We start from the raw sequence: 26,690 nt of genomic DNA, 5'->3' as shown, positions 1-26,690 counted from the left end.
TTGTAGGCTGTAAAATGGAGTCAGATGTGCGGTCATGCCATCTATCTGGGGGGAAAAAAAACAATGACATGGTAAATTTGCAATTGGCACAGCACTGTGTACATGACTGTTATGATAAAAGATGATGGATATGCGTGGCACTGGAAATGCCAACCTTCATTTAGCATTGCCAGTGTTACTGCCATCTCATTTTTTAACATGTATATACAGTATCCACAAAAACAGCACAATAAGTCACTAGGACTCATCTTTGGCTACATGCAAAAATGCACTGAAAGTCAGTGTAAAAACTAAATTCTGGATCTAATTGATGGTGGGAAAAATGTATTGCCCTGGAGTGTTTTTCTTTTCTTGAAAAGTTGTAGCAGAAATGCATTAGAAAAGACTTGCACAGTTTTCATGGGTGCACACATTGTGCTTTGAGGAAGCATACAGCTGTGCCCACTTACTCATCAATAAGAAGTCCCTAAATGTGCCAACAGCTTGACCACTGATGGGCATCGATGTACAGTGACAATGCGTGCACAGAGCATACTGCCCACCTTGTGAACAAACAGCTCAGCTTGGCTTCGTCTCTGTGCATTCAGATGAGACTCAGATCAAAGCGGCTGCTCGCTGCAGTTTAAATTAACAGTGCTAAAAATGAGCACTGTTGCTGGCAGACATGTCAGAGGAACTCGCAAACATTACTGCACCTCTGCCTGACTGACATCGCAATCAAGTTAGCGTCAATGCTATAAACGGTGAGAGCGACTGGGATGAGAGACCCTTTCATGCAAGAAGGCACAGCCCTCAGTTTGGGACAGCGTGCCACTGTCAAAAATACTGAAAGCCACCACACACTCACAGCACACATTCATTAATGGAATAAGCATACAACACTTATAACACTTACACGTAGCATGTAAACTTTCAGTTTAACACCCATAACACTGTGACAGAAAAAAAAAAAAAACCCAGAGACAGAGTGGAGCCCTTGTAACGTTTTCAGATATTTTTATATATACTTCCCACATACATTGCCCAAAATACAAGTCTGTAAACATGTGAGAAGCTTAAACACAAACAGAAAATACAATTGCAAAAGACAAAAAAAATTACATAGAGGAATTCAATAAATCTGTCAGTTTTTTTAATTAAACCACAAAGTCAACTGTGGTGCTCTCTGTATCGATTCAGGTGGAGGAAAGAGATTATCTGAATCTTGGATTACAATATTAGAATGAGCTACATCTATGTTATATATATATATATATATATATATATATATATATATATATGCCAAATAGATTGTCCCAACAAATCAGGAACTTGAGGATCTGCACTCTGGTGTGTCCTCTTTCTGCTGGGCCCAATGTGGACTCACACACACAGAACCTGCATTGGGAGCACTCTCTTGTAGAGGGGACCTTTTCAATGTGACATCAGTTTACTGATTGTCATTCATCACAACCTTGTAGTAAAATATATATTATCTAAAAGTCAAATGTCGACTGAATTAATCTTACAAATGTAACCCTTGTGAGAAAATAAACTTTTGTTACAGGAAGGGGAACTACAATTTATAAAATTGATAATTTGTAGCTATCTTAAAAAGTATTTTACTTGGAAATATAAAATCCAGATTTACTTGTTAAACATTGCAGTATAAAGTACTTTGTGCATAGATATTTTTCGCTGTAGGTATGAAGGGGAAAAATGGCATTTCTGTTCAACTGAGGCATATATAAACATCAATAATATAGTTTTTTTTTTTTAAAACAATTTGACAACAAAATTTAAAAGACAAAAGGTATGTACTGAACTGTCTAGTTTTACAAGGAACCCCAAAATATAAGTGCCAATGTGATACACTCCACTTGTGTAAACACTAATGATGAAAATACAAAACATGAACCAGATACAAGTTCAATAAGGCTACAATGTCCAAACGATAATGCCACGAAGGGGAAAAAGCCCCACACTCAAACGCACCTTAAGCTCAGAACCACTGAAATCTACACAGATTTGTAAAATAAACGTAAGAAAAATGTAAAGCAGACACACATCATCACGATGAGAAGTTCTGAATTTTCCCATTGGGGTCAAATTTACAGGTACGTGGAAGAGAAAAATAAAATGAAAAAGTGAAAATGATTCCAACAAAAAAAGAAAAAAAAAAACATTTTCTTGTTGTCAATCTTTTTTGGTCACATTTACACCGTTTTTTTAAACAATAAACCAAAAGGAATGCACTTCAAGCTAGTATGTTTGTTACAATACAATTGCATCAATTTGAAACACATGCAGGTACTAGCTGTGAAGAGTGTAAGGGAACCAGTGGTAGAATATCATACACGTTCTTACATAGAGTGAATCTCAGTCTAATGGAAAAGTTCCTAAAGACGGTTTTCCATGGGGATTTATTCCTATGCATTCTATGGCTTTACATGGCGTGCCGCTGAAAGCTGCACTTTCAGTTTTAAGGTTCCTGATATTGTGCAAGAGCCAATGACAAGCAACACATCACTGTAGCACACAGCTGCAGAGCAACAACAGTAGGACCTGAAGCACCTTTAAGTCTAAATACTGCAACACCTGAACTTTCACTGACGGTCTGGATCAAGACAAAACAAGCAGTGACAGAAACTCAGAAATGGCAGGTCCTGACCAAATCCCAACCTGCGCCGCCTACTTTAGCTTATGATACATCCACCTCATGGTAACTACAACCGGCAAGTGCCTATGTTCGCCTTTTCTTGCCGGCATTTCATCAGGTCTGATAACCGTCTTGGCGTCAAACACCGTTCATCCGACATGTTTGAATAACCCCTTAGGGCCCATCAAGGGTAGAATGTTTTTGAGGAGAAATGGCGCGTTGCTTTTTTATTAACCTGTCATAGCTATTACATATGACAGCAAAGACTTGTATAAGGCATCACGTAATCATGGCTGTGTCATACATTGCTCTGAGCACGTTGCTCTGAGCTAAACAAGTTCATTTTTTTTCTTGTGAAAAATTCATTATCAAGCAGAATTATTAATCAAGTCTACTGAAATAATAATTAATATGTGGCTGCAAAAAAACACTTATACAAGAATATTGTCCTCTGGGCATGCATTGTATATACCTGAGATATTACACATCAATATATCAAGCAGTTTTTTCCCCTCAAAAATATATTTCTATATTACTCATTACTCCTGGGTCTTGGCAAAAGTAGTGAATTTAATACACTAAGTAGAGAGAAAGTCCCTATAGCTGCCAGAAAAAATAGCTTTCTGAATCGAAAAAAGTAAACCCAAGAGAGATAGGACAAGTGCTGCTTTTTGGCCTTTTGGCTTGGGGCGCTGCCTGTGCCCTGAAACCTGCAAACCAAATTGGGTTTTGGTTCTGGCCCACGGTCCTGAGCCCTGAGGGCCAACCTGCCCTCAGGGAGGCTTTGGGGGATGCAGGTTTTACTTCCCTCTGTGTCAAGAACTCCAACTGGACTTCTGCAAAAGGAGCAGCTTAACACTCACAACTCCTCCCAATTAGACTACCCCCCCCCCGTAACCTCTGGGGTGCAATCGGGCATGTCCGTTTTTGCAGGGCCCGGGCCTAATCAGCTCAATCACTCGGAAGTGCCTGACATCTGCTCGATGGGCGGACATCAGCTGTACCCAATCTAAGTGAAAATCCATGTAGATAGCAGTCAAAAAGTGATCATCTCAAATTTTAAATTTGCACATTTCCGCACAAATATTTCTGTCTTTTCCTTTCATGCATTTGGTTTAGTCATTTACACAAGATGACTTGTGTATTTCATGCATGTATGGCTCACTCCATAATTCCAAAATACTAACCCAAACTTCTTCATAGTGTATGATGCAGTTCAAATATAATGACCCTTCGAAGGACAATACTACATTGGGTGAAAAGCGGGGTCAAACTTACCAAACACCAATCACAGGGGCTACCAACGAAGTTCTGCCGAATCAAATTCAGTAAAAGGGTTTCTCATTTCACACCTTCACGGCTTTAAATTCTTACTCTGCAAGACGCTGTGACAAAACTGCTTCATGTTAAAGCCCTGTTCAGGTTTAAGCATAGTCATTTCACTAGGTATGTGTGAACATATCACAAACACAGAGGGATATGCATTTCAGTTAAGCCAACAGGTGCACATTAACTATAAAAAGCTGACTGACAAGACAGAATATCATCACAATGCCATCTAGAGTTATAATATGTAGAGGTGAGCTATGGTTTGTTTTTACCTCACTAGAAGAGATATGGCTGATGGTTAAGGTAGCTGGTTGATTTCAGAAAACACAAAGCCTATTTCATAAGGATATGCCTCCATGAACACAGGTATGACAGTAAGCGTGATACCTCGACCAAGAGCGGATCAATTTCCTACGTTAAAATGTGACTACCACAAAAAACAAAACGAAACAAAGTTCCTAACGCCAACAGTCAACTTACTTCTGATTGGTTGCCACTGTGGAGGCTCTCAAATGGCCATTTGAGATCACATGATCCGGTTCCTTGTGTCATATGACACAAAATAGCAGACCAACGTCCACCTTAATGCACAGCGCTCCTGTGCTTCACACGCAGATCTGGTGTCATCTGAAGCCGCTTGGAAGCAAACCCTCCCCTGGTTTACGTAAGGCCTGGGTGAAACTGTACAGGAAACAGGAGAGGAGGCAAGAGAAAAGGCTCGTCCAAAACAAATAAGAAACCCTTTCAAAGGCCATCCATGACAACAGTCATTGCATTTTGTCTAGACTTCCCTCATAAACTCCAGTCACGACTTCCAGGAGAGACACGGAGGCAAAACATACTGGAATCCCTGAATCATTTCCCAGGCTTGTCCAAGACAATCTCTCAAACACTGCTACCTCTCCCCTCTCCCCCGGTCCCACCCATCGAGCTCCGCCTTGTTCCAAGAAGGCCCGATTTGGTCTACAGGCTCAGACTGGTACGTATGTCTCTGTGAAAACTGTGCAGGAGGGATGCAGGCCAGAGCAGCAGGGCCCGCCCAGGCATCCTGGCTCCTGCACTATGTCTTCTGGGCATCCGGGGACAGGGGTCCAGGAGTGTTGGAACCGTCCAGGCTGTGAACGGGCAGCTGGAACTGTGTGTTGAGGACTGAGGGGAACTGGAAAAAAAAGGGGGGAGAGGAAGGTCATTGAACAGTGTTGTAATCACTAATGATCCACTTTTTTTCCAGCTAGGCTCCCATACCCAACAGTTCCTGTAGCCCCAAAACAGCTGTGCTATCATAAACTCCCTGATCAGATGTATACTGTGAAACTGGTGCTGGTTTTAGCGACAAAATGGTGAGTATGGCATTACGTGAAAGACTCGGATTGCGAGTATTAGTAGAGGGCAGGTACGGAGTATGTGTAAATAAGAGAAACCAGCTTCAAGCCAAAGTTAACAAAATTACGAAACGAAATTAAAAATCTGGAATACTGCGTCTGCCAAATGAATAAATGTAAATGTAAATCAGAAGTAAGTTTGATTCCATGGACGGCAACAAAAAAATGACAAGTTCCATTAGATGAAGAAGCAACAGCGGCATCAGTGGCCTCCTACTTTTGACTGAGCAACAGTTAGGAATCACCCCACACTGACTAGCATCAAATAAATCATTCTTAAAGTTGAAAGAATAGATAATGAAACCTCTGTCGATCATTGTTTGTTTGTTATGAATTTGTTTTTGTATTGTGTGCCATGCCTTGACAACATTTACATGTAAATAGAGAGACGGGCGTACACAGACACAGACAGAGATAGAGAAAGACAGAAACGCAGAAACAGTGTAGCAGAGTGGGGTACTTGTTAAGGGTTGGACCTGAGGCTGAAGTACTGCTACTGGACCCTTGAGTAAGGCACTTGATGTATAAAAGGACAGCATGCAGGATGCCAGCTATATAAAAGATGCCCTGGAAAGGAGCATCTGCTGAGCACATAAGTGCTGTAATGTATTAATGGCAGAGGGCTGCTGGGAGGAGACTCACCTGGAACAGGGTGTGCGTGCCCTGCCTCCGGGCGGGGCTGAGGGGGGCCACCGGACTGAGCGTGCTCCAGAAGTGGATGTTGGACAGCAGGGGGCTGGGCGTGAGCAGTAGGGTAGGGGTCTGTGCACGCACAAAAAGACAAAAACGGACACCTCACGTGATGATCGCCATGGAGACGGACACCTCACCGGGTCAGAGTCATGAAGACCAACATCACACAGGGCGATCGTTAGGGACATTAACTCCAAAAGTTGCCCATCGATAAACTGAGTTTTCTCTGCCTCCAGAATGCAAAAAACACCACCACTGAGGAAAAACTTCTCTAAAGATGCTCTGTATGGACTCAATATGTACTGCCTACTCTTCTTCTATTGCGCCAAGGCTCTTCAATAGTCACAGCACTAGCACTAGTGTTAGCACGTCCATTCTCATCTGTTACACTGATAGACCAAGAACAGCAATCTATTTAAACTCAAGACCGCATGTCTTATGATAATAATAATTACAAAATGAAAATTAAATCAAAAATCCCAGAGGGAGACAGATGACAGAACACATCGTGAACTTGTATCACCATGAAAATAGACTTTGTCTGCTTCTAAAGATTTAATCGGAGGGGAAAACTTTCAGCCAAACCCGGCCATCTGATCGCAGTCATGGGGTCGTGCTCTGACGCCGCCTCTCTGCAGTAAAAGTTTGAAAAAAGAACTTCGTGCAGCAACTGTGGCACCATCACCACCTGCTGTGCAACATGGGCATTAATATACAAACCAGTCTGCAAGAGTGAATGGGACACCAGCCACACGGCTGACTATTTATGATTGTGACAGACTTATAGAGTTATACTGGAAGTTTTTTTTTGAAAGTGTTCTACCCAGGTCCTACATGCAAACAGTACAATCCTGTGTTGGTTTTGCAGTGGATCCCAGGAGCCAATATTCTAAAGGGTAGCTTTACCCTGAGGGACACACTGACCTGCAGGAAAGCGGGGGTGAGGGAGGCCGTGGGCAGGGAGGGGCTGGACAGATTCATGGGGCTCAGGTCCGAGCTGGTCACCACCAGGGTGGGAGTCAGCTCCAGGCCCTTGGGCTTCTTGGACTTCCCGTTCTGGCCGCTGCCTGCTGTGTTGCTGGCTGGAACGCGCTGCACCTGACGGTCCGACACTCCCGCGTCCTGGGACGTGGCGGCCGGCTGCGCCTGCAGAGGGAGGGCCAAGGTTTACAAGCGTGAGCAGAGGGGATGCTGGGACTTAACGACAAACATGGCTGCAGGCTAATGGTGCTGTCACATGTTTTGCCTCAGTCTAACTGCACTGGTAGATGCAAAAACCGAACAAAAAAGGCAATACTTCCAAATGCTTGTTTTTACAAAATAGTCAGTTCTTTACTTGTGTTTACAACACAAAAACCAACACACAGCTTTGCCATTTTTTTCGTAAGTATGACAGCCTGCACAGCGAGAAAATATGGCTGTCATCATTGCTGACCTGTAGCTGCAGCTCTGAAGGCTGTGAGGATATGGACTCAATGTCACTGTCAATCACCAGCTCCTGGGTGGAGTCAGGGACTGTGCTGGGAGAGGGGGAGCTGGGGGGGAGGTGTGGGGACAGCCCGGCGAGAGGGAAGCCAGGCAGCGGACCCTCAGTGGATGGGTCCTCTTCGAATGCACATGAGGCCAGCGGGAGGGGGGTCTGCTTTGCTGTGGCATCATCAGTCGAAGGCGGGGCCTGAAGTGGGTGTACCCGCTGTGGGAGTTGCTTCTCCTCCATGGGTTCCTGTGGAAGGGGCTCAAGGGCCGGTGGCTGCTTCTTGGGGGGCGTGGTCCCGAACTTGATGACGGACTGCAACGGGTCTGGGCCGGACTTTTTCTCCGCCAGCTTCTCGCCCGGGTTCTCCACCTTGATGGATTTGAAGAGTTGGGCCCCGGCCTGGAGGGAGGTGAGGGTGAAGGAGGTATACAGGCCAGAGTGGATGTAGTCGTTGCGGCTGGACGGTTTGCTGGAGCCCTGGGTGGCCGCGCCGGCCTTCTCGCCCCCGGCCCGGTTCTCCTTGTCCCTCTGGGTCACCCCCCTTTCAGAGCAGGGCAGGGACCCCACCCCGGCCCCGCCCTCCCGGGCCCCCTCCACCCTCACCGTGGCATCCCCGCTCAGGATGTCTGGATAGGATACGAAGCGGTACACAAACTTCTGACCGTTCACCTTCTTGATGATGTTCTGAGGGCAAAACCAGGAGAGATCAGAACAGCATTCAGGCAAGTGACTGCTGATTCTGCTCACAGAGAAAAAGAGAAAATGGTCCCACCACTGATTACCAAATTTAGGTCCAAATACCCCTAAGCTGCCTGCAGGGACTATTCTGAACAATTTATATAGCAGCAGATTTCTAAAATATTTTATCTGTTGATTTAACATACTGTTCAGTTTAACAACCAATCATATTCCAAGTAAAATTGTAAATGACCCATGAAAGCATACAAACAGTACAACTTATTTAACATAATTTACACCTTTTACAGGCCAACTCCATGTGACGCACCTCCAGACTGTTCCTCCAATTCACATTCATTTGGTTCTTGCATAGCTTTTACAGTATGTGCTGGCAGGGGCACACAGAACATTGCTTTATCTGTGTAGTAGTAATAATTAAAAAAACATAAGGGAAACACTGATCTAAACATACCACAAGAGAATACGAGTGTGTCATAATAGCATGAGTTATAAACAAATTAGAGACTACAATACTTAGCGAAGATAACCTCTTATCAACGCAAGCAACCAAACAGGAATTTCCTCCCCTCACCACGCCGAGCTCAGCCAGAGAAGCCTACAATTAAGTGTGATTTGCACGAGGGGTGAGGAATGAGGAGCGAGGGACGAGAAAAACCTCAGCGCTCGAAAAACTGGGGCAGAGGACAGCGCTTCCTGGTTGCGTCCTCACCACAACCCTGCCCCACCCAGAGCCGTCTGAGCCCCAGTGCCAAAATAGCCTCCCACGGCAGAATCCCATATCCTGCGCTTCCAGTAGCGGTGGCAGACCTCTAAAAAACACTAATCTGAAGAGAGACGGGATACTCCGCTTACCCCCCCCCCGGGCAGCTGGAACTCAATGACCCTGGATGCCAACTGATACCCAGGACAAGACCCATGAGTCACGGTAGCACTGACTGCCCATGGGCCAACAGCGATGTAGATACAATGTCATGAACTCATGTTTACAGAGTCTCCATGTGTCCCTGAAGCACAGTAATAATCCAGCGCTGTCTTAGCGCTATGGAATTTTCACCGAGGTAACACGTTAGAGCTCCGAAATCCTTCAGACTCAAGGTCAGGCCTTATTTACAACAGACCTTATTTACAACAGCCTCAGCAATTCTTCTTCAGGCTCTTAAGATTCCACAGCATTAGTCTGGAACAGCTGCAAGAGAACTGGGACCTCACTGCAATTCCATCCACGTGCATGCACGCATGGCCATGATGCCAGTCTCCTTGTCGTAACGGTGGACCAGATTGCCTTGCCGTAACAGTGATGGCACGCGCCTTTCTGTGATCGTAGCTGTGCTGTAATACTAGTGACGCTTAGCTTGCTGGCAGTAGCCGTGCGTACCTTGTCTTAATACCATAACAACAGCAATGCTTACCTTGTCGTAGTAATAGCGCAGGGCGCGGCTGAGCTTGTCGTAGTTCATGCTGGGCTTGTTCTTGCGGGCTCCCCACAGCTTGGCTACCTCCTCGGCCTGCAGCAGCTTGAACTCGCCGTCCTCGCTGGTCCAGCAGATGAGCTGCTCGTTGCTGGGGTCCAGAAGGAGCTGCAGCAGGAACTGCCACAGGGTCACCGAGCTGTCCATGCCTGCTGGGGAGGGGTAGAGCACGCACCAGGGCAGAGGAGCAGAGGGGCGGAGGGGCAGCGTGGGGGGGTGGGGGGGGGGGAACACGGGGCAAGATTGGGGGGAGGGATGCGGACAGAATGAGGGCAGAGAGACAGAAACAGCACAAGGATAAATGTGGAGAAATGTGTTGTTTAGTTGGGAGATGTTCATCTAGACTTCCTTCGGCCTGCATCAATTCATGTAAGGCAACTTTGTAAAAACTGCAGGGGCCTGTAAACATCAGGCCTAGAATATAAAACACTGCTCAGCATCATGTAGGCTGGGCCATGTCTGCAGGGATAAGAACACAGTCAAAAAGTAAAAAACAAACATCAAAGTTGAAAAGGTGTGTGTGTGTGTGTGTGTGTGTGTGTGTGTGTGTGTGTGTGTGTGTGTTCACCAGTTATGTTTTAAAAAAACACTAGACAGGCCTAATCTTAAGAGTCTATGATTAAAACAGACCTCCTGGGGGAAAACTCACTTCAGAAGCACATCACACAAAAAAACAAACGCCACGCTAGAACTGCAATCCACCAAAACTGACACCAGGCAAATCCACAAATCCACAAACAGCCGTGGAGCAAAAAAGATCTAGGTCAATGTGTCGATTAGCGTCAGTGTGCTTCCTGAGCCTCGCGTGGCTGGCATTTCGAAATGGTTGCGTAACGCGGTGACTGTAAAAGTGCCCAAAATCCATCCCAAAATGAACCTGCAGTCCGTTCAGAGAGCCGGAGTGCAGCGGCGGGCTCAGGGGTTCTCTCCTGCCCCTGACTCCCCTCTCCCGTCTACAGCTGTCTGCTCCCCTTGGAGACTCTCTGCCCCATGGCGGAGGCCGACCGCTGCAGTCAATCCACCGGAGTACAGCTCGGCCTCACCTCGAGAGCCCCCTTCACACTCAGCCCTGATCCTGCACAGCTGCAGACATCTGTTCCCATTAGCGTTAGCGTGCCCCAGTCATTCTGCTGCGAGTAATCTCGTAGCTTATCTCCATGTAGAGAAGGGTTTTTTTTTTTTTTTTTTAACAGTGAAGCTCGTGGAGGGCTGCAATCCATAAGGCCTTCCTACACCTTTCAATGATGGTGTGGTTAAACTGGTTCCATTGGGTCACTTACAGGCTGCATTACATGTTGATTTGCTTACGGTGGAAATGACGACTGCTCTTACAGCGGCCCTCAAAGATCTGGATTGTAAACCCCAACATAGAGACAAATGAGGAAACTGAGTACCTGCTAATGCAGGTCTGGCTGATTAACCAACAAGCCAATCTATTGTTCTACAAGCTGATATGAATTATTAGAATTTGCTGACTTGTATGAGTCATCTTCCCTTTAAAAACCCTGTGACCCTATTCTGACTTGCAATTCGGCATCCTCAAGTCACAGTTCACAGAGCTCACTCCTCCCTTGCCATCACTGAATCACACCAACACATAACTTGACAGTGACAGTCACAATCAAAAGCAATACAAAGACAACATTTCAGTCACACCAGTCAGATAACTCTGTCCTCAATAACTGACATTTCAGGAGATAAAAAGGCGCTTACACAAAGTGGGTCCCTAAGCATTTCCAAAAACATTTTGGAATTTAGGATGAGCTGTCAGCATCCAATATATGTTAAAGCCAAACACCTTGTCCCAATAGGGAAAAATTAGTGGAGAAATGACAGCATTCTGCTAAAATCTTGTGCATAAAGGGTTTCAACAAAAAGGGGTTTTCAAGGTTTAAGCCCCTTTCATCCAGACAAGCAGCATTAAAAAGTACAGGCAGAGGATTTAATAAGGGCTTGAAATTTCAATTACCCAAATAAGAAAACAGTTTATAAACAAATACACGCATAATCTGTATTACCAGAGTTGAGAGGCTCTGTGTTAAAGGATAAAATGTAAAATATTTCCGATCATGAAATTTTGCCTGACAATAAAAATAAACCAATAAAATGACCAAATTAGTGTTAATTTGCACTATTGTATGTTTGTAAGCCGAGATGCTCTCGCTTCCTCATAAGAGACACAGAATTAATTTATATCTGCCATTTACCACTTAAGAACACAAAAAACATATCTGTCGATGCGTGAAAAATCTTGACACACACATTCAAAAAACAGATAGTTATATGTGACTTTGCCACAATCATTGTCCCGTAGAAGGAGCTCTGCTCCCTGCTTTATTGCTCTGTGTTGTAAGCGGCTTAAATTAAACTAAATCTGCCTTGACTCATCCTGTACCCAGCTGCAGCGCTGAGCGCAAAAATACAACCCACACACAATCTGACAGAATATAACATGGTCACAAATGGGGAAAATTGTCCCTACTGCCTATTAAAAAATACCATAGACGAAACACTTATGAGGAAAATGTCTTATGTAACATGCAATATTATTCAGGGCTCAGGAGATGCTTCAGTAATGGAGTACAGTTATATTTAGTATAACATGCAGAGTGCTTAACTCTTATGGGATTGTTATGTTTATTAATACTATGTATATTATGTTTACTATGAATACTGTGTTTACTATCATGCTTTACCAATGTACAAAATAAATTCTAAAGGTAATAATGCTCCATGGCATTGTCATAGCTTATGTGAAATCCATCACATGGAATTTTGTATTTTGAAGTTGTTCTATGTCCTCAGGAAAACAGTAAGAACAGTAAGTCATTTCTTGCTTACTATCTGCACAAAGATGTGGTATTCCAGAAAATACAATAAAATATTACTGAAACTGCACTTCGACAAACCCTCTCAAACATAAATACTTTGCACACATTGAACACAACTCTTTGATCATTGGGTTAAATTAATTAGATATGTCAAAGACAAGTCTGTTTAAAAACTGCAACATTTCAAAGAAATGTTATGACAATCACATCAGATATGCTATAAGCTTTCAAAAACAGAAAGAAACGCGACTTCAAAAATGAGCTCAATTTAAATGAATGTTTATGTGTCACAAAATCAGAGCACTGCCCTCTCACAAGATTTGCCTTTCATTAGCGAGAGTACTGCCGCATTTTATCAATGAAAACCTGACATTAACTCGATTGCTTTTTTGTCTAAATGCCTACTGGGATTTGTTTACCTTTTCTAGTGATGATAAACATCATCATAATAAATACGTGCAGTCTTGACTGCATTTTATTCATCTATTGAATGTTTAACGTATTGTTATGGAGAAAATGACTCCAATGTTTCCATTTGCCTTAAAAGATTCTGCCAGAATCAACAAAATGGGCATATCCTTACTAACCTCATTCCACAATTAGTCGCCATAGAACCAGATCTGCTGTCAGCTTCAGAGTACCTATTTCATCATGCCATTCAAGTTCAAACTCCTGTCCTACCTCTGTTGCAGTCTACGTTTTACAAGAGAGACAGGTGTGGTCATCGTTTGTAATTTCAAGAACTTTTAAATAATGCATTTAAAATAACACTAATGGCACCCAGAATACCCAGAAATCGTAGCCACACGCTATTTTTGCACTTTGGAGCCAACAGTATATAAATAAACAAGTAGATTGCTTCTACTTTATTTTAGAGAATGCAACTCCACCGAAAAGATGCGTGAAGCTCTTCATTTCAAGCTATTTCAAATTTCAATCACTTAACTATATCCTAGCTAGCCTGTTAACCTAGAGAACTAGCTAATAGACAGGTGCCACGTTTTAAAATAGGTCTGTCAATTGACATCTTGCTGCTCTTTGACAAATCAACGATGTTAGTGACGAGTTCGCTTATAACGTGTACTGTAAACGAAAGGGGCCGCGTAACATTGTTACATCAAACTAGCTGGCAACCAGTAACCTCAGCTCCATAGAGCCTTACAAAATCTCTCACACAAGAAATATTCAACTATAGGGCCACAATTTGACGTTAGTTTGTGGTTAGCTATCCACACCTCTAGCTGGTCGTTAAATAACGTTAGGGAACGTTAAACTAACGTTAGCTACAGTTAATCGATTTATTTGCCGTGTTGCTTACTGTCGAAATACCTGTAGCTACAGAAAACAGGCCTCAGGTAACTGGTTTAGCTAAGAATACTAAATTGCACGCTGATACTGAATTGCCATTTCCACGCCACAGAGTAACAGGTAGACTGCAGTTAGCTGGCTCCATTTAACAAAGCAAGCTTGTCTAGCTTGCTGTCATAAAACAGGAATTTTCCACACACTTGACGTGTCATACATTTTTAATAAGACAAAACATGATAATTGCTTGGACGTCTGCGCCATGTCCTAGTAGGAATTCATGGTTGGAATTAAGGCTGCTATGATTACAGCGCTATGTTTTGGTCCCTAAACCCACAGCAACACACTAAGGTTAGACACACACGGTGGGAGGGGGTACTCACCGAACTAGCCAAGATCCTTGCAGAATATGGAATCCAGAGTTTCACAGCATAAATAAAAAGACATGCTAAAATACCCGCGCAAAACAAATAAACAAACAAAATGGTAGCAAACAAACGTTAGCGGACTAGATGTGAAAAAAAAAAACGTTTAGTGTCTTACAGAGATTTTCAAGAACAGGAAATTAAGGCCATATTGAGATCACTTCCTTTTTTGTTTTGCATTTCGCGATTGTTTTAGCTGGCTGGCTGGCGAGTCCCTCCTGTAGCCGTTCCCGATAAAAAAAGCCGTCAGGCAGCACCCTGCGCTACTCCGCAAAGCTATCCAGACGGTAACATTTTCGCACCAAATATTTCCTGTAGCTAACCTCAGCTCACGGTCGGATGCAATAACGCGATCAAAGATCAGCGTTATTTCCAATCAGATATCTAGTGTACTTTCCCCTTTCAAATAAACGCTAAACTACATGCTGCTATGAACTTGCAGGGCGCTCTGCAGACATGCGTGCGTGGGAGGCGTTTGCTGCATGAAATTGAAAATATGTTTCATTTAGCTAGCTAGCTAGCTACTTGGAGTTACCTAGCTAGTCCAGCTGCGTGCCATCACGTCAGACACGAAGACTCGGAGATTCAGATTTGCTTTTGTTTTGCGAATCCACATTTCAGTTGTAAAGTGTATCATTTCTTCTTTTTCCCAAATAAACTTTTAAAATATTTTATTCTCTATCCGAGTGGTTCCATTTCCGCCTGTGGCTCTATACGCCCATGGTCTCCCTCCTGGTCCTAAGCTCTGACGGATGTAAGAGCTAACCAGATGAAAACATACGCCTATCCCTGATGCCAAATAGTCGTTATCGTTTCATGTTCATGTTTTTTTTTTTCTTTTCTTTAATTGTGCACTGTTCGCCCTCTAACCGTAAATCTGAAACAGTTAAACACACTCCTCGAGGGTTTGTCTGATTTGTAATTCAAATTACCATTTGCTATCAAGCGGCGGCTACATGGAGTTGTGTGCTTAAGATTTAAACACTGCTCCAGGGTGTCCATAGGAAATCGTAAAACGGCTGGATCCATTATGTAGAGAACAAACAGCCACAGCTTTCATACACTGAAATTTATTTTAAGAAAAATTTGTAGGTATTTATCCAGATACAAACGAGGCACAGCAAAATTCGACCCCACACTCCTGAGAAAATTAGTGTTCCGAGAAGTTGCAGCACTGTACAAATATTTTGTAATTTTCCAACAGATGGCGCTGTGTGCTTAAATTTGCACTGGGGAAGACTTCTTTGATAATAAACTACAGTATACTGTAACTAAAAATAGCAACATTAACTTGAGCCCATTCAGTAAACTTTAAAAAATCTGGTTGCTGACGCATCAAACCAAGCACGACTTCCATGTCTTTCAAGTGACCCGAACAACTTGTTTTCTGCTTTTTTCTGTCTCTAGTGGCACATTCTTAGCTTTAGCTTTCCCCTTGTGATTAGTGGGGCTACTGATCTAATATCAACTAAAGTACTTTACTTCTCATAGGAGTATATAACTACAGACAGGCAGAATATGGAAATATATATATATTGCAAATCCAGTTGCAAATGGTTACAGCGATGGATACCTACATTTAACAACACATTAAGATGGACATTTACATTTATTTACATGATATAACTGTACAGTAGGTCCAAATTACTGTATACATTTACTGATTACACTGCGCAACAGTAAGAACAGTAGTGGGGCACAAAACATTTCAAACATTCACAGTGTATGAATTCATAACTGGAATTCAGCATGCTTTTGATCTTCACAGTCCAAGAAAGTGCATTGTCTGATGTCAAAAACAATCATGGTGGATATAATATTTAAAGTTGATTTGATTTGTCACTGTAATATGTTAACAGTCAGGTTCAGGAAGGTAATACCTCCCTGAAAGCAAGCATGTACATTTTATATGCAAATACTCATATGTACATTGCCTTGTATCTTTACTTTGTATTGTGCAAGCAGTGCTGTGCAGAAGACCTTGAAATCTGAAAATAATGTGTACTTGTGTGGATTTAATTGCAGATTACCTGAGAAGACTGTTTTGCCTTTGGTTGCATATGAAACTGAACTGCCAGCTGGTGTCTCCTAGATATTAAAAAACATATATGAATGCTTGACATAACTTGTTTGATACTGCAAGATGGTCCAATTATTTAGAAAATGTTAGTACTGTTTAAAAATCCAAAATAACCTGATGGAGTTGTTTTGTGGCAAACTGCCCTCACAACAGTAATTTAAGTCTATATGTTTTATTCATACAGGCAAGATCCAGTATATGGCAGTTTTCTGTTTATTAGCATGTCATAAAGATATAAGCAGCTATTAGCACCAGTACAGAGAAGATAGCATGACTTGGGCTGAAATTATTAGAAGTAACCCATGTGTTTGTACAGAATGATAGCCAAGGGCCTTGAAACCATACAAGCTAACAGAATCGTATCAACAGAGGCAGACCTCACACCACTGAGCACATGTTGCAGACTGAAGCTCATTAACCATAAAGTCTGGTCTTGGGCTTTGCCCTGTTCTCTGTCATCAGAAAGTGGACCACAATACCAACTTCATTGTCTTCATCGCGTTCATTGGGATGATAATCTCTCAAAGATGAGATACAATGTGAAGAGGCCATTCAGATTAGGTCACACATCTGATATTAACCCCAGCTGGTAGACGCCAGCCGGAAATATCTCAACATGTCAGGAATAAAACAGGTGCTACCCTGAAACACAGTGGAAAGACCAGAGTGATTGTGCATTTACACTTGAAAGCTTGAATAAGCTATTTCAGTGCCCCCTGTTTAAGATACCATGCTTGATTTCTGATGGATGGCATTTTGGGTATACCTAGTAGACGTTTTTTCCAGTAACAGAGTCAAAGCCACAGAAATGTATTCGATTTTGTTTTGGCTTTCATAGGTTATCTCAAGGTTTCTTTCCAACTTTTTGTACTTGCATTTTAAATAAACTTATTTTCCTACATTTCTGGTAGCAGGTGAGGTGAATTCAAAGTTATTGCCAAGGCAATACATGTTTGGTCAATTAAGCTGTCAGTAATCTTTAATAGGTTTATCTGCCTAATGGTCCATACTTACCTGTTTGTAAATGTACCTCCTAGCCGAAGGAAACACCAGTCTCCTCTTAGATTAACACATACTATGAAAACACACACATATGATATTGCATTCAGTTAAATTAAACTGATGAAATGACTATGTATCTTAAAGTAATCCAAGGAAGAGTGTGACAATGCAACAGTACAAACAATAAAGTAGATAGATTCCATCCAGAAAAGAGAGTATATTGGTGTATCCAGACTAGGAAGATTTTAGGATTTAAGAGAAGCAAAAGGAAAAAGAATGTTAACATCTTCTCAATTTTTAATTTTAAAAATTTGTTTTTTTTTTTTGAGTGGGTGGGTTTTATTTAAATAATTTGATCACATATTACTTGCGGTTTTAGGGGGTTTTCAGAAAGCAGACTGTGTAGGTAGAAGCAGTGCCTCCCACTCTTTGCGCACACTGCATGTGCATGAGACTCAGTGGGAGAGAGAACCGTCCCTCTAAAGACAGTCCTTATTTCACTGCCAGGACGAGCTTGTGGTTCAAGGCTAATATTCAAACAGCCTCCTCTAAATTGTTTGGTGCATTTTAACTGAACCTGTGCAGTACACTTTTGTTTCAGAGGTCAATATCCACGAGACCCAGGTATTTTTTTCCTGTTTACTCACTAATCTGTGATAGAGGCAATCTGAGAAGATCGGTTATTAATAGCCGAGTCATGCTAGATTGAATTACTGCATGACCGGTCAGAGAGCCTTCCTACACATGGAACATTGATGTGCCACTCCCAGTAAAGCCGACAAAAACAGTATATGTACAAAGACTATGCAAGAACTGTGTATAAAACTGTGAAACTGTAAATACTATATTCATGTAAAAAAGTAGTCATCCAGTTGGACAAGCGGAGGCAGATCTTGACAAAATTACCAGAGCTATACATTTCCTATCCAGGCAAAGGGCTTGGAATTGTAGTTGTGTTTGAATGACTGAATCATTCACTGATTGAAAACTGACACAAAGAGCAGCTTGAAGGCTTGCATTATTTACTTTTTACAGTCTTTGAAAGGGAACATTTCACAAAAGGAATTTACAATTAAGTTGCAAATGTGTTTCCGGAATCCTTGCCGGTTTGTGGTTGTGTGTGGTCTGCTTTCAATATACTCAGCTTTTTTGTCCATTGTTTAACCAAATTAAATGGCATCATTGGCTTAGCTGTTTCATCTATGGAAGCTTATCTCACAATTTACATGTAATCCATTTATACATCTGGGTATTTGCTGCGGGTACTCAGGATAAGTATCTTGCTCACGTCACGTGCACAATGTCAGTGCACCTCCATGGAACTGAACCTGCATAATTTGAGTTACAAGCTCAGCTTCTTAACCATTACATGACACTGCCACCCCTTAACTTCACCGTTGATGAGTCAAGAGCTAATGCTACTGTGTATCCTACAGTGTAAAGTTCCGCTTTGCTACAGTGTGTGAGATTCAGGAAGTAAACAGAGGTTTATCTCCAAAGGCTTGTCTTTCCTTTAGAGAGAGTCTGGATTTATGACATTTACAGTTAAAGCTGACCAGGCTGCAGCTGATTGGCTGCCAGTCTGAACTTCAGTAACCTCTCCACTTAACAAGCTGGTCGAAGTGGTTTTGCCACAATCTGACTATTCCTGACATCAGCTCAAACTCGGCTTTCCTTTTTTTCTTCCTGCCCTATACCTTGCAAGTCTACTCAACCCACTAACAAAGTATGAGAAAGCAATGTACGCTGAACAAGACAGTCCTGTTACATATGCAGCTGGGCTCGGAAGCTGATCTGCAAGGCTCCAAATATTTCTCCCACAGCCATTATCATGCCTCGACATTCCTTTATTGTGAAACAGCAGTTTCTGTGTTCAAACATGCCAGCCTTGGCAATATATAAACCCACCACATTGCTACCCGGGCAGGATGCCTTCCAAGACACCCAAATAGGTCAAAATACAATGGATCTGCTTTGCACCACCCTTGGCTCTGTTGTCTGGAACTAGAACAATAGCCCGAGTCTGTTGTTCTATTGTTCAGACAGCCCAGCCAAAAAAAAGAGGGAAGGGACTTATTCGGCTTTCTGTCCAAGGGAAAATAAATACAGAACAGCGATGGGAGAAAACTTCTGGAACAAAAAACAAATCCTTAAATCTGGGCCCATTTATGTTTTCCCATTAGGAACACTCCTGCTATGCACTCCAAAAAGGTCAAAAGCTTCCCATTCATGTATGCAAAGAATGCCACCAGCCAGCCTGTAATATCCTGCAATGTTTGATTTATTGTCATTTACTGTCACATACATAGGAAAATAGTGTATTTTTCTGTTACTCAAAAATATATAACCTATAGTTTGGATGGCTTCATTGATGACTGTGATAATACATGGTTTATGTAAAAGGCAACACGACTTATTTACATGTCCAAGTCGGCGCGATGGAGCCAACATAAAGGGGGGAAAAACAGTCTTTTTCCGGGTGCAAGTATTCCAGGGGATTTACCATTCACGGCTGAATGCATCGTCCTCACATGCAGCCACTCCAGCACAACAGCTTCCTCAGTGGCGCTGGAGTGAATGTCCAGATTATCCGAGAGTTTGGTTGATCCTGCACTTCCATGAGCATCATGGATTGCCCAAAATTTACTGATTCCCCCACCCACCCCCACTTAAAGAGATCTCCAAATTCTGTCTCTGTCTAACCTTTGGATTATATGAGACGTTTGGGACTGGGAAGCAAAGTGCTATTAACTTATCTGACATTTATCTTACATGTGATCTTATTATCACCACATAGACTGGAGCTGAAATCCAGTCTTAAAAATGGCCACACATAGCTTAGAAATGGCAATATTTAGCTTCCAACACCTCCAGCCCAATGACAGTCAAGGACCAACACAATTCTACCACTGTCACCACATCCCGTACAGGTTTCTCTTTCTTTACCCAAGCAAGAACAACTTTTAATTACATGTACAGAACGCTGGTTCTTTTCTCTCAGGTGGCAGTTTTAGAATGACCCAAAAAACAGTAATAATGATAACAATGACGTACAACTCAAACACATTCTGTGTGTTAGACGCGAATTCTTCCCTTTGGGGAAAAACAATCCATGTTGTTCATTCTCTTTTGTGTCCAGTATCTGTCCTGGGCCGAAATTAAATCTAAGTGCAATGCACTTTGTCCTTAGCTTTGAATAACACACTTAAGTGCTTCTTATACTGTCTCACTTCTTACACAGCATTCTTAGCTTGATGGTTGCTGAAAATTATAAAAATTATGTAGGAAATAAAAAAGTAACGTGAAAAGTCGCCACTTTGGGTTAGGACAAAGCGCATTGCTGTTAGTTTGAATCTGGACCATAGCTTAAGGCTTTGACATATTTGTAAAACCTATTTATACTTGGTTAAATAACAATGGATAGCTTAAAGATCAGCTGCCTTTTTCAAGTATAAATGTATAGCTTTTTTCTGGCTTTTCCAATGCTCTGAGGCATTACTGATGACATGATGGTAGACCAATGTAGGACACGGATTTGAAGTTCTATGCAAAAGGGACATTCACAAAAAACAGCTGAGCCACTTGCTCAGTGAGACACACCTTCAGTTCTAATACGAGAATGGTTGCGCCTCACTTCAGGATTACAACAGCCAGTGGAAACAGCAGTATGACGTGGATAGTCACAAGGCCAGTAAAATGAGTTCTGAGAAACAGGCATTGTAACAGTAGACCGCCCTGCCCTGGCTATTAACGGACAAGAGCAAGCATACTGAAGCACCAAGACTAGACAAGAGAAATAAAAGACTGTATAATCTGCATGTAAGGGAAAAAATGGTGGCAGAAGAGAGTCAGCGAGCCCTTTAGAAATCCGTGCGTTGGTAGTGCTCCGCGGCCAGGGCAGGCTCGGGCGGGGGCAGCGGGCGAGTCAGCAGCTGGCACGGATCAGCCTGCCAGCTCTCGGGCTCCGGTGCACCTTGGTGTGCTTGGACAGGTGGTCGCTCCGGGCGAACTTCTTGTCGCACATCGGGCACTTGTAGGGTTTTACACCGGAGTGGGAGCGACGGTGGCGGGAGAGCTCGTCAGAGCGGGAGAACCTGCCAGGGAGGGGGACAGGAGCAATGACATCACCTTGCGCCACACACAGAGCGCTCTGCAGCTGTCCTGTCTCAATGTCCTAGTCCCCACCTGCTTGGAAAGCCACCTTAGCAACCTCTGTTAGAAAGTAAATCCCAAAAATGGTTTAAAATGGTTCTTGGAGATGTTCTTTGAGTTGGTATCTGATTAGATGTGCCAGACCAATTTCCAATCTCAAACACACACACACAGATACACACGGTTATTCTACATTTGATAAATTATAATTGTAAGGCACACTAATTTTCATTTTTCAGAGATCAAACTAATGTACCTTAACATTCAAGACTTGATCCATATATCAAGTCAGATGTGTTAATTACACTACGCATTCACACTAAATCTTTATTCCTGTGTATGTGCTAAGCTCGGAAGAGTAAAACACCTCAGTGACTCATTATGCTAGGGTCAATATGAGCCAATCACCTTCCTGCCTGCCCGTTCACTCACCACCAACCTAGCATCTATTCCTCTGCTTGTCTGTAAAACGCCTGTGCCCCTGTGCCCAAAAACAGCACCAGATGTTAAGAGTATAATGAAAATACCACAGAGATCTTATGCTAATTTCCTTTTATGTCTGTTTTCCCAAGCCTTTTCTCATATTTATGTTCCCAAGCTGAATGTTCCTTAGGCTTCACTCTATGTTAACATACAGACCCCAGAAACACAAAATGACATAAAATAACATTCATACACTCCCCACTCACACATTTGCCCACAACTAATTACTAATTACAAAACAGACCGCCTCTCCAATGCACCAGATTGTGACTTCAGGACACAACTTGCATGAAAGGCATGAGTAATACCATAAGTCCTGAATAAAATATATTGTGTATGTGATGAGAAGGGGAACAGTGGCACTGTAATCAGGCCGCTGCTGGCTGAAGCGCACGCATCGGCGACTTACCTCCAGCCACAGTCGGGCCAAGCACAGGTGTACGGCTTCTCCCCGGTGTGCCGGCGGAAGTGCGCTTTGAGGTGGCTGCTCTTGGTGTACATCTTCTCACAGCCTGGATGGGAACACTTGTGCACGCGTTGCATCTCGGACGGCGCTTTGGCGGCCCGCGGGGGGATAGCTTTGACAAGGCCGGTGGCGCCCGGCACCCCCAGAGCCCTCACGGTGATGGGCAGGGGTGCGATCTTGACGTACTTTTGGTCCTGGCTGCCCGCCTCGCCCCCCACCACGGGCACGAGCGCAGCGGGGGACACCTGCGGCAGCAGGGTGAAGTTCTGGCCGCCGAGCACCAGGTGGGCCACCCGGAACGCGCCGCCGCCCGCCGGGGGGACGGGCTGGGCAGCCGGGGGGGCGAGCTGCAGAGGCTGCAGCTGGAGCACCAAGGGGGCGCCCACGAGGACCGGGGGGGCTGAGGTAGGGGGCGGGCCCGCGCTCTGCGACGTGGGGGCCGCCGGGGCGGAGACGGCCTCTGGCGAGTCGATTCTGCCGGGGGCGGGGGGATCCGCGGGGGGGCCGGCCTCCGCCTGGTCGCCGGGGTCTAAGAGGCCGTCCTTGACCAACTCCATCTTCTCCTTCAGGAACTCCTCGATCTCCTCCAGGGTTGGCGAGAAGTTGCTGGGGAGCCTGGATCTGAAGTCCGGCAACCTGGGGGTCTGGCCCCCATTAGGCTTCTCCTCAGTGCCTGCTGTAGAGGTAAGATAGAGGCGCAGAAGGCTCCCATCCTCATCCCCAGGCCCGGAGCCCACACTGGCCCCTGCATCTTGAGACCAGGGGCTGGGGCAGGAAGCAGAACTGGAGCCCTCGCTGCTCTCAGACTCCCCTCCCTCCTCAAAGGCCAAGGCCCCCAAGGCATTGTCCTTAAAGGGAAGCACTACACTTGTGTAGGTACCTGCCAGCGACACACTTGCTGACGCCCTCAGTGAGTCATTGCCAACAGTCAACACTTCTCGATCACTTACTGAGACCATTTGTCAGTGCCCAGTTAGAGGAGTCCACTATGCGGGGTCAGGCCAAATACAGATGTTGCCGGGTGGCAAAACCCCACTAAACAAGGCAGGGAAAGACAGGTGGCACTTTACCTGCAAACAAGAGTGCAAAGTTAGTTTTGCATTATTGTTGCTGTATGGAGTACATGCTGCTTTTTATCCTCTGAAAAGTTCTGTAGTGTCACACAAATGATTAATTTCAATTATAAATTAGCATTCAGTAGCGCCAGAAATTCAACTCCAGAAATATTTCTAAATTCATAGCAATGGTATAGTTGCCAAGATTAAGATTCACAATAATTTGTCGATTATTTGATAATAATAAACACTGTCAAAGTGACTTGAGTGTTAAGGAGAAAAATAGTAACGAAAATGAAAATAACTCTTCTCACGATGAACTACATTGTACGCCCACATACAGCGTGAAACCACCACCACCTTTGCAACGTGACAAAAAAGCTGTGTATTTAGTTCGCTCCACCCTCTCGTAAGGCTATTGGTTCATAATGTCAGCTGTGCCCTGCTCGAAAGCTGTAATTGGTGCGCAGTGCTGTCAGTCTTCACATTCGTTACAGACGGTCAGTCCTCAACAAAATACTAGTAAATTATTTAGCTAGCATTGTTAAAGACAACTTATGATTATGAAACATTTTGCTGCAACCGTCCCTGTCATAAAGTCCAAGAACCAGAATCTGTGGCTAGCCATGTATCGTACTAGCTGCTTGACAATTCCACAGTTAAGAATCGCGAAAAAGCGGAACGCTCATGGTGCCAAATTAAAAACGAATGCCATGGTTTGTTTCAAGATGCATTATTTATCTTACTTAGTCAGCGATGCACGATTTATATAGACGTGAATTGGCTAGCTATCAGATCATCAGGAGCGACGCTGCCTCGAACAGCCTATTTAAGAATTTCAGTCTCTACTTGAATGCAAAAAGTATCTTACAGTTCAGTCGACTACTTCAAGAGCCAAGCAACAGTTCGATGTATTACGTATTTCTCTGGAATACATATGTAGCCAAGCAATGTTAATCATTTCGATGTTACAGGTTGGATCTATGCTTGCTGGCTCAGTTGGTCGCTAGTTTCGCAGGACTACGACTCGCTCCGCCGTGTAGCTAGACAGCTACTTACGTTGTGCATGCACGTTTGTGGCACTATAGCTAATAGCTGGCAGATATAACTACAGGGCCAAAGCGGCTACGTCGTGTAGTTAGCTACAGTCACGCCTCTTGGCATAGTTCTACAGCTTTCTGAGTGAAGTAGCTAAAAAACCCCAAATCAGTGACTTCGTAATTAGTAACAGCTACTTCTTCTCCCAACGACGTGCGTGTCGTAGCTAGCGACTTATATCAATTTCCAGATTAGCATACTAGTCAAGTTGCTAGTCTAGTTCTTGTCAACTTATTTGCTAGCTAGCTAACTATTTGGACGTTTATCCTGTCTGCGTTTTGTTCATATCACGGTAGGGAATAGGAATCGAGTTCACCGGTGTACCTTAATACGGCGTCCTTCTTCTTAACCATGTTCCTCGAAGTGCATTCTTTTCAGTTATTGTTAATAAAAAGGAAACATCGTCCTCGCTTCAAGTCCATGTTGGCATTCTCTCACGATGCAGGGCCCGTCACATGACTGCAAGACTTTACAGCCAGGGGCTCGGATCCAATTCCATCGCTCTGATTGGCTATTGTGGAGGAGGCTCGACCCGTTGTATGATATCTTATTGGCTCCGTTCAAACAGGCACGCACGAAGGCTTATGAATACGTCATCTGCTCTGTTGTCGCTTCGCCCCCCTCTCGTGCTGCTCACATTATTTTCCTCACTTAATAATCGCTGTCATCAGATGGACAAAAGCGAGACGGCACCCAGCCAGAATACACCTAAGCAAAAATAAACCATCAGCTGCAATGTCCCTGTAAGCCCTTTCTATATTTATTAATTTTAGGGAATTAATATATTGTAAGTATCCTATGATGTCAGCTTCAGTGACATTTTGAATTTTGGGAATATTACCAATTACATTTGTCTAGGGCCGTCATTTTCACTTTATATTAGCCCTGAAGGAGGCATAAATAACGCATACTCGTGAAGTTTCACACCAATTGGTCACATGCTTTCTTGATAAAGGTAATCTAAAAAGCAGGACCGCTAAACAACATGTTAAACACGTCCTCCTAAAGCACTTTAAAAATCACAGGAATCGATTTCAAATTGCATTATACATGTGTAGGATGAAGACTTAATATTTACCCATGGCAACTCACATAGGTCATATATCACATGCATAGCATCAACTTATATTGCTAGCCATAATTCAACTTAAGCACCTTGCTGAAGGGTCAAGCAGTACACAAAATTTGACCCTGCAACCTCCTGGATATAAAACCAGACACATAGTCACATTATCACACTACTACAATAATTTGTAATATAAACATGTAAAATGAAATAATATTTTACTGTAAAATCAGTATATACTACAAATTGTCCATTTGGATTCTACGCATATTTTTTAATTTTATCCCATAATCTGGTCCTGCTTGTTAATCCAACATGAGCTAAGTGGTGAAAAGCTCTTTACAATTCATGATAACTGTTCCAAATGAAAATATATAGACTTCATTCAAAGGAATCTGACATTGAAGCAAGAATGAATGCTTGAGTCACTTTTTAGAGCCAGGTCATGCATGTTTATGGATGTGGGTTATGGATTTACACATCTTAAATTATGCAAATACAGAGCTGTGTATTTAATAAAAAAAATGTCAAAGTGCCTTGGTGAAAAGCATGTCAGCGGTGCCCCAGCCAGGATATCAAATTGGAAACCTGCATGTTCTTCTGGAATCCTTGTGCAATATGCCAAATCCCTCTAATTCTTGACTAAGGTACAGGTGCAGCAGTAGTTTGCTGGTGTCCCTACTAGTGACTTTGGTGTGTTAAATTGGTCCCTGGGCTTCCCACAAAACAAGGGTGCTACCACAGCACAGCAAGGCATGGTTATACCTTTGAGGTCAGCTCACTAGGTGCCGCAGTCAGTGTCCCTCGCCCTGATCCCCCCCAACAATCACATCTGGTCAGAGGACCTTGAGGCTGCTGGCTGCATTTGCCTGGGGATGTGGAAGCCGCCAGATGCATTTCCAGGTGGACACAATACAAGAACACTGTCAGGATGTTAATTAGGCTCTATTTTACCCAGTTCATGATGTTGCTTTCAAACGACATCCTTCCACAGAAATCCTCTGTTAGAAAACCATGTTATGGTGCAATCCAAGGCTAAA

At 43.4% G+C, this 26,690-nt stretch overlaps 2 protein-coding genes across 4 annotated transcripts; both read right to left on the bottom strand.

Annotated features, from left to right (window-relative positions):
* Positions 1-1,671: 1,671 nt before the first annotated feature.
* On the bottom strand, positions 1,672-14,929 carry elk4 (ETS transcription factor ELK4). 3 transcript variants are annotated; one of them, XR_005005040.1, is made up of 7 exons: positions 14,207-14,929; positions 9,628-9,839; positions 7,478-8,203; positions 6,967-7,188; positions 5,992-6,111; positions 3,917-5,126; positions 1,672-3,647 (listed from the first exon to the last, which is right to left on the bottom strand). XR_005005040.1 is itself a non-coding variant. In XM_036532142.1 (6 exons), exons 2-6 carry the CDS (start codon positions 9,832-9,834, stop codon positions 5,028-5,030), a joined length of 1,374 nt encoding a protein of 457 aa, XP_036388035.1. In that variant the 5' UTR covers positions 9,835-9,839; positions 14,207-14,929; the 3' UTR covers positions 1,672-5,027. The 3 variants fall into 3 exon arrangements, 2 of the variants coding, with proteins under 2 accessions (XP_036388035.1, XP_036388036.1); XM_036532142.1 differs by having other exon boundaries at positions 1,672-5,126; XM_036532143.1 differs by having other exon boundaries at positions 1,672-5,126; positions 9,628-9,836; positions 14,207-14,243.
* Positions 14,930-19,622: 4,693 nt separating this feature from the next.
* si:ch211-117k10.3 (Krueppel-like factor 15) lies at positions 19,623-23,390 on the bottom strand. The gene is made up of 2 exons (XM_036530761.1): positions 22,375-23,390; positions 19,623-21,424 (listed from the first exon to the last, which is right to left on the bottom strand). Exons 1-2 carry the CDS (start codon positions 23,388-23,390, stop codon positions 21,256-21,258), a joined length of 1,185 nt encoding a protein of 394 aa, XP_036386654.1. The 3' UTR covers positions 19,623-21,255.
* Between the last annotated feature and the right edge of the window lie 3,300 nt (positions 23,391-26,690).

This window comes from Megalops cyprinoides, chromosome 6 (assembly GCF_013368585.1).
Source record: "Megalops cyprinoides isolate fMegCyp1 chromosome 6, fMegCyp1.pri, whole genome shotgun sequence".
Classification (NCBI taxonomy): Eukaryota; Metazoa; Chordata; class Actinopteri; order Elopiformes; family Megalopidae; genus Megalops; species Megalops cyprinoides.
The sequence above is the reverse complement of the archived record's forward strand: the minus strand, read 5'-3'. Positions and strand labels throughout refer to the sequence as shown.

Excerpts from the sequence above, each read along its gene's own strand:
- elk4 (XM_036532142.1), bottom strand. The coding sequence starts at position 9,834 with ATGGACAGCTCGGTGACCCTGTGGCAGTTCCTGCTGCAGCTCCTTCTG. Across the intron at positions 8,204-9,627 it reads TGCGCTATTACTACGACAAG|AACATCATCAAGAAGGTGAA; the intron begins GTAAGCATTGCT and ends TTTTGCCCTCAG. Across the intron at positions 7,189-7,477 it reads CTTCAGAGCTGCAGCTACAG|GCGCAGCCGGCCGCCACGTC; the intron begins GTCAGCAATGAT and ends CTCCCTCTGCAG.
- si:ch211-117k10.3 (XM_036530761.1), bottom strand. The coding sequence starts at position 23,390 with ATGGTCTCAGTAAGTGATCGAGAAGTGTTGACTGTTGGCAATGACTCA. Across the intron at positions 21,425-22,374 it reads TGGCCCGACTGTGGCTGGAG|GTTCTCCCGCTCTGACGAGC; the intron begins GTAAGTCGCCGA and ends CCTCCCTGGCAG.